General features: G+C 40.6%; 1 protein-coding gene across 1 annotated transcript; it reads left to right on the forward strand.

The window, feature by feature from the left end:
• Positions 1-1,339: 1,339 nt before the first annotated feature.
• LOC105309671 (olfactory receptor 2T1) lies at positions 1,340-2,824 on the forward strand. The gene is made up of 2 exons (XM_011385844.2): positions 1,340-1,463; positions 1,887-2,824. The coding sequence occupies exons 1-2, from the start codon at positions 1,376-1,378 to the stop codon at positions 2,822-2,824; spliced, it is 1,026 nt and encodes a 341-aa protein (XP_011384146.1). The 5' UTR covers positions 1,340-1,375.
• Positions 2,825-7,667: the final 4,843 nt, after the last annotated feature.

Consider the following 7,667-nt stretch of genomic DNA (forward strand, 5'->3'; position numbering starts at 1 on the left):
TTTGCACCCTTAAAAATCAGCTGCCTGATTATAATAATTTATCCAATATACTCTTAATTATAGATAGTTTTCACCTATCACATTAAAGGTTACATGTATTTAACGAGTTAACAGAGTCATATTATTGGCACGTTTCATTTGATAACTACGGTGAATACTAGGTTGATTTTCTGTGCTGTGAGTAAGAGCACAGAGTAAGTTAGACTTCTTTGTGCAAACATCCCTGTCCTTAACATCTCATGTGACCAGGGGAGCATTGCTTTTCATCCTGCCATCGCTAAAGGGTTTGCTGTTCCTCTGGTCTTGGGTTCACTGTGAAGCTCAGTGAGTGCACAGATTTGGAGCATCTGGCACAAAGTAAGCTCTTTGTGATGTCTTTATCTTCATTATTCATAGGGTTTCTTCTGTGCAATAGACTCTAATGCTCATATTTTTTAGGATGTTTAGAGGAGCATAGACTAGTTTGATCTATTTAACTCCCAAACATGTTGATAAAACATATTCTACCTTGTCCTATTCAACTTCAAACACATGAAAAATCATCCCTAACTTTTAAAAGTTGTGGACCTCTATTTACTTTTTATCCTCACCTAAAATTATATAAAACATAGTAACTATGTTTTTCTTAATTACTAATCACTCTGAAAAAATATCCCCGCTCAATTTCCTCTGAATCCTAATTGCTAATGCTAAATGTCTATGCTACCTGTAATTCAAATTCCAATTCCTCCTCATCCTGAAATTGAAATTGAAATTTCTTTCTTAAAAAATAAACAAAAATCACCCTAAAACAGTAACTGCCTCTTGTATTGGACGACAATTTGTGTCTGAGTTTGCAAGACTAGTTTTCATTGCCCACTTTACTTCCTCCCATACAATTTTTGTCTGCACCATGAATGGACTGACACCATGAAAACACTCTTAACTCGACAGTGACTCGTAACCTAAATGGGAGAGTACCCATATTTGTGGCTAAATGGCAGGTGTAGACTTGCCACACCCAATACTGCACTGTTCGAAGATTACCTTAGTGATACCGATAACAATAGATTGATTTAGTAAGGATACCGATTTAAACGCATCTAAAGTAATATTTCACACATGGGCATGTGCACATGCATGCTCTCACACACTCCCCAGCCAGAGTACGCTGAATGCTGTATATATTGTACATACACTTGGTTGTTACGAGATTCACTGTAGTAGCATCTGCCAACATCATCTTGTCCAATGTATTTAAAAAGCTATTGATTTAAAAATTATCAATTTTACTTAAAACATTCAAGAATAGATAAGTCCTTACGTATCAATCTCAAAGTATCAAGGAAAAATATTTTTAAATGTTTTCTTGTAATTTTTAAGAGTTTACTGCCTAATGATCCACCTGTATGCTGTTCTGTTTGTTCCGTGCCAATGTCATTGTTTTATTTGGAAGATTCACAATTATAGCACGACCTCGTGGAGCTAATTGAAGGAGGAGGGGAAGGGAAGAAGGTATGGCAGGTTCCCTGAAACACTTTTCTTGAGAGAGCTGTGAGCTCCACACAACAACAGTGCCCAGAGATCAGGGCAGAAAGCAGAGAAGTGGGGACCACAGAGAAGTGGGGACAGCAGAGAAGAACAGCTGCTATTAACTGCAGTTGCAAAATGTAAGGCTGAGCCACAGCCCCCATCCCCCAACTCAGAAGGCACCTCCCCCCATATCCTCCAAGACCGAATACCACGGAATCCAAGGGGAATCTGAGCAAATGCTACTGAAACTGATGCTAACACAGGCAGGGACTAAGACTCCTGGTAGTGAGTGTGACTGAATATTATAAGAAAAAAAGGCACTATTAAGGCTTTATGTAAAGCAGGGATCCAAGAGGCTTAGACGCCACCACTAGAGTTAATGGAAGGGCACAATACATCTTCCACAGACTTCATTCTCCAGGGACTGCTAGACAGAGACGACATCTCAGGCCTTCTCTTCTCCATCATCTCCGCCATCTTCTTCATCACGCTCATAGCCAATGGAGCCATGATCCTCCTGACCCACGTGGATGCACACCTGCACACCCCCATGTACTTCCTGCTCAGCCACCTATCCTTCATCGACATGATGTACATCTCCACCACTGTGCCCAAGATGCTGGTTGACTACCTGCTGGGCCAAAAAACGATCTCTTTTGTGGGATGCGCAGCTCAGCACTTCCTCTACATCACTCTTGCGGGGGCTGAGTTTTTCCTGCTGGGGCTTATGGCCTATGACCGCTACGTGGCCATTTGCCACCCTCTGAGGTACCCTGTCCTCATGAGCCGCCGGGTCTGTTGGGCAACCATAGCCGGTTCCTGGTTCGGAGGCTCTTTCGATGGCTTCCTCCTCACCCCCATCACCATGAGCTTCTCCTTCTGCAACTCCCGGGAGATCAACCATTTCTTCTGTGAGGCGCCTGCAGTCCTGAAGCTGGCATGTGCAGACACAGCCCTATACCAGGCAGCGATGTATGTGTGCTGTGTGTTGATGCTGCTGATTCCTTTCTGTGTGGTAACCGCCTCCTATGCCCAAATTCTGACTGCAGTCCACCGCATGAGCTCACTGGAGGGGAGGAAAAAGGCACTTGCCACCTGCTCATCTCACATGACAGTGGTGACCTTATTTTACGGGGCCGCCATATACACCTACATGCTGCCTCGTTCTTACCACCAGCCAGCCCAAGACAAAGTCTTCTCCATGTTCTACACCATCCTCACCCCTATGCTGAACCCTCTCATCTATAGCCTGAGAAACAAGGAGGTGGCTGGTGCTCTGAAGAGGGCACTGGGCAAGTTCAAGGGCACATGAACTGGGTCAGGGGGTGACTTTTACAGTAGAGTCCTCCCACACGGATGGCAAATCGGGTTCCGCTTTGTCACATGGTAGTTAGAGTTGCCAATTCACAATCCCACCAACAGAGCAACATCATCACCACAGATTCTGTTTTTCTTTTGTCTTTTTGATGATAGTCACTCTAACAAATGTGAAGTAATATTGCATTGTGTTGTACACCTTAAACTAATACACTGTTATATGTAAATTATGTTACTAAAACTAGAAAAAATGTAACTCATAATGTAGTGTATTTTATAGAAGAACTAGATTAGCACAATGGGATAGTGGAGATCAGTGGACTGTTCAATTTATGGCAATCAAGGAAGGACTTTCTGAAGAGGCTGCATTTGAGCAAGAAAGAAACAGGCATAGGAAGATCCAGGCACAAAGCTTTCAGGTAGAAAGAATAGTAGGTGTCACTGTGCTGAAATGGGAAAGATATGCACAGTGAGACTGGTCCAGAATGAAGGGTGGGAATAATGAGCAGGGCCTAGACCTGGAGGGCTTTGAGTGATTTAGATCAGAAGTAGAACTTTTCTTTGCTTTACAAGTACAATAAAAAGCCACTGATAGATTTGAATTTAATTTGCTTTACAAGTACAATAAAAAGCCACTGATAGATTTGAATTTAAAAAAAGCTGGATTATGACTGAATACTGAGAATGCTCCTCCAGCTGCAGGGAAAAGCATTAAAGCAGGAAGATGTCTGAATGCACTTGTGTGTGCAGAGGAGGGACCCTCTGAGCTTGAGTTAAAGTTTTAGGAGTAGAGGTGACAGCAAGCACTGCAACTGGGCACATATTTTGGGTAACAGGAATTGGTGATGAACAAACTGTAGGGTGTGAGGGGATTGGAGAATCAAGAACAGCCCTCAAGCGTTTGGCCTGAGCAATTAAGTCCATGGCGAACCTATTTATTTATATAGAGTAAAACAAGGTTTGTGTATAGAATTAAGAGCTCTCTTTGGGGCATGTTAAGTTTGAATTATCTGTTGAATTTCTAAGTATAAACACCAGATAAGGAGCTGGGTATTTCAGTACTGTTAGGTATGAAGATAAGTGTTAAAAGTCATTGGTAGATAAGGATAGGAGTTTAGATTTGTTAAAAAACAAAATTAATCTGTGTGAATTTTTAAGATCTTATTGGCATTATTTGACCCATAAAGGAAGCATCCCATCTAGAAGATAGGAAGGAGCTCTGAGGAGGTGTACAAAATGAAACATTAATAGAAAGAGGTGTAGGGTGGGGGAGCGGGACCAGAAAGTTCTATTTGCAAAGAGCTGATTATGGAAGAGTCATCTTTCTTTAGGGGACTGCGGGTCTGTCAAGCAGATGACCTCATTGATGCTGACCAGATATCTCCAGATTGATTGGATAAAGATCACACTCCTGGGGCAGGTGGAACTGTAATTATGTTAGATATCAAGTCTCAGCTCTGTGATGTGGACTGAGCACAGCTCTGGGGCTTGCTGTCTTTTTTTGTTTTGATTCTCACCTGACTGGGAGATGTGATAAAATTGTAAGTATTAGTGCCACCTCCAGCTACCACTATGAAGTTCTTGTAGCTTTTGCTGATTTGAGTGATAGTCACAGGTAATAACTTCACATTTTTAAGCTGGCCACTCTCTTGATTTCTTTCTTGACCTTCCAGTCTCAGGGAGATCATTTCCTTGGGAGTTAGTAGCTGCAAACAGGCATTTAACCTTTTGAGAAAATACAGCACAGGGAGATTACTGTGATTATTATAGGCAGAATCATTCCCAATGTCTGGAGTGCACTTCAGAGCCATAGTCCTCAAACCAATCAAAATGTAATAAGTCAAAGAAAGACTCCATAGAAGGAGTCACTTTCTTAAGCCAAGTGTTTTGTTCAATACTTTTATGTAGGTAAGTTTCAACTTCCCCAGAAGTTCTGATCCAGGTGCAGAAGAAGGTGTTGGCCACAGCAGATACCTCTTTGCTCAGATAAGAGATAAGCAAGGAATATTCTATTATCAAAAACAAACTTGGCTAGAGAGTCTAAGGATATTTGTTGGGCAGCTGTTGCTTCAGCTGTAGATTCTGTAGGATCCACAAGATTTAAGGAGAGGGTCCTGACAACAGCTTCATTTGCACTCACTCCTAACCAAGCAAGTAGGGACCTGCCGAAGGAAGTAAAGCCCGAGTAATGAACACCTCTTGGAAGTCCTTTCTAACTCAATGATGTAAGTTCAGGGGAGTTGATCAGTGAGATGGCTCTGTGAACAGTTAGGGACACGGATAACCTAAGAGGCATTGCCTGGTTGTGTGCCAGCCAAGGTATTCATAGACCCAAAGAGAATGATAACCACCACAAACAAAGACAAATCCTGTCAGGGCATAAACCATTCACACCAAGGTGGACTGTCAATAATTTATTTGCAAGGGCTGTTGCATTTGCCCCTTCAACCAGAGGCCAGTTAGGGGTTCATTGCATTCAGAAAGTATATTTCTTAACTTGAAATAAAAAGTTGTTCTAAATTCCTTTCAAATATGGGTGCTACTGGTGTAATATTTTTGTAATTGGGGGCAGATCTGATTTAGATAATCATGAGAACATGGAAGTGCAAATGTGCTACTATTTGCATAAGCATTTGTGTCTAATTGGGCAAGTACAGTTATAACGGGAGAAAGGTAAAAACAAGGCACTGGATGTCCTGGCCATAACAGTCAGACTCTGTGTAAATGACTTCTAGAGAGGTTGATCATAGTCTACTGGAGCATTGGGAAAAAGAGAAAAATTGGTCGCAGGGAGAATGAGTATTGCCTCTAGCACCATAAACAAAGAAAATTTTTGACAACAAACACAGCAATCTGAAAGGTTACTCCCCTTAGCAATGGCCTGAGAGATATAGATGATGGCATTACCTTTCCAGGCCAGTAGCAGAGTAAAGAGAAGAAAAGGTTTCATGTTAGTTAATGTATAAAGTCTTGATCCAGGACCTTGGGTGGAAGCAGTCTACCTTGATATTAGCTACTCCTCTGCATAGTCATTTGATTTGGAGAACTCCAACATGCACAGGACCAAGTGTCAGGTGGAGCTTTCTTCCACTGTGAGATGAGTACCTAAGTCTCCCAGGGTCACAGCAGTGTCAGAGTTTCCGAGCACTGGGTAAGGTTCTCTCTATGAGTGTCACTTGTGAAACCATCAGAGTAAAACCATAACTCTTCATAAAAGAAAAAGACTTAGAAATGTTCATAGTTAAAGGTCTGATGAGAGTTCATTATTGTGTTATTGACAAAGAAATTTGGTTATTTCTGTGACACACATTTTAAGATAATAACTCAAATTATGACTGATAATGTTACAACAGGACATATTAGAACCTGAGGTTTAAAATCACTTATTTGACAATGTAATTTAAGAAATTTAAGAAATCTGGTAAGCCTGATTAATATAACATCTCTCTTATATAAGGAGAGAGAATAAATCTGTTATGAGGCTACTAAAAAATCCCAAATGTACTCATAGGTAAGAAAAAAACTATTTAAAATTTGATTTGGAGACGGTTTCTCAAAATATCAAAAGGTCACTGTGAAAGAATACTTAGTTATCTATTTAACCATATTGACGATTAAAGACTTCAGGCAAATACAGAATGCTAAATGATTGTTAAGAAAGAAAGAAACCTTAGGTGCTTAAAAAGAGAGTGTTCAGTTTTCTTAAATAAATAAAGACCTGATAAAGACAACATGGAACACAGAAAATCATACTGATAAAACACAGAATCTTTGTTTTCTAGGCAGATTTTTTAAAGGTAAAGCAAAATTTTTGTTTACAATTTATTAAGAGCAGAGCAACAATCTATAAAAACATGTTCTTTCAGCAAATGAGAGAAAATAAAAGTTTAGTTTCACATTCATGTGTTATTGATATTGAAGCTTAGTTTAAAAACACTTTATAACAAATCTTTTTGATCTTATCCACCTTGACCACACAGAAAATTTTTTTCATAAGATTCTTCTACAAGCCTTTTATGATTTTCCCCTATGTTTTCTTTTAATTTCTTATTCTGAAACAATTAGTCTCCCTTTAGGACAAAATTACTATCTTTTTTTTTTCAACAAAAATACACATTCCTCATACCTTCTCTACCAAAAACACACGTTTCAATTTCCTTGTATACACAGACCTTTCCTCTATTATCCTAAGTAGTTTCAATTACATATGTTAGAATCCTAACCCTTGAAAACCTTAATTTCTAGTAAAAATTAGGAAGTAAGCAAATTATGAACAATTACACCAGCATTCTGTAGATAGGCAGACTTATAAATGTATTTAATAATCTCTAGGACAGTGATGTCAAAAGCATGATGGAGTGAGAGATGTCCTAGATCTCTCCTTTTGAACCAACAATAAGCCGAACATCTAAAACTCAACAAAAACACCCAACATGCACATCAGCATGTCTGAGTGTGAGATCTGCAGATAAGAGCTGCCTCAGATCAGAACCCTGGGAGTCAGGTGATAAACTGAGAGAAACAAAGAAGCTGCCTCTCACAGCTGGAGCTCCCTGCAGCAGGAGGGGAAGAGAAGGTGTGGCAGGTTCCCTGAACAGCCCTGCCTGAGAGAGCTGTGAGCTCCAAAGAGCAGCAGTGCCCAGAGATCAGGGCAGAAAGCAGAGAAGTGGGGACTGCATAGAAGTGGGGATGGCAGAGAAGAACAGCTGTTATTAGCTGCGGTTGCAAAAAAGGAGGCTGAGCGGCAGTCCCCATCCCCCAACTCAGAAGGCACCTGCCCCCCATATCCTCCAAGGCCAAATACCGCAGAATCCAAGGGGAATCTGAGCAAATGCTAC

Source organism: Pteropus vampyrus, unplaced genomic scaffold (assembly GCF_000151845.1).
Source record: "Pteropus vampyrus isolate Shadow unplaced genomic scaffold, Pvam_2.0 Scaffold817, whole genome shotgun sequence".
Lineage (NCBI taxonomy): Eukaryota > Metazoa > Chordata > Mammalia > Chiroptera > Pteropodidae > Pteropus > Pteropus vampyrus.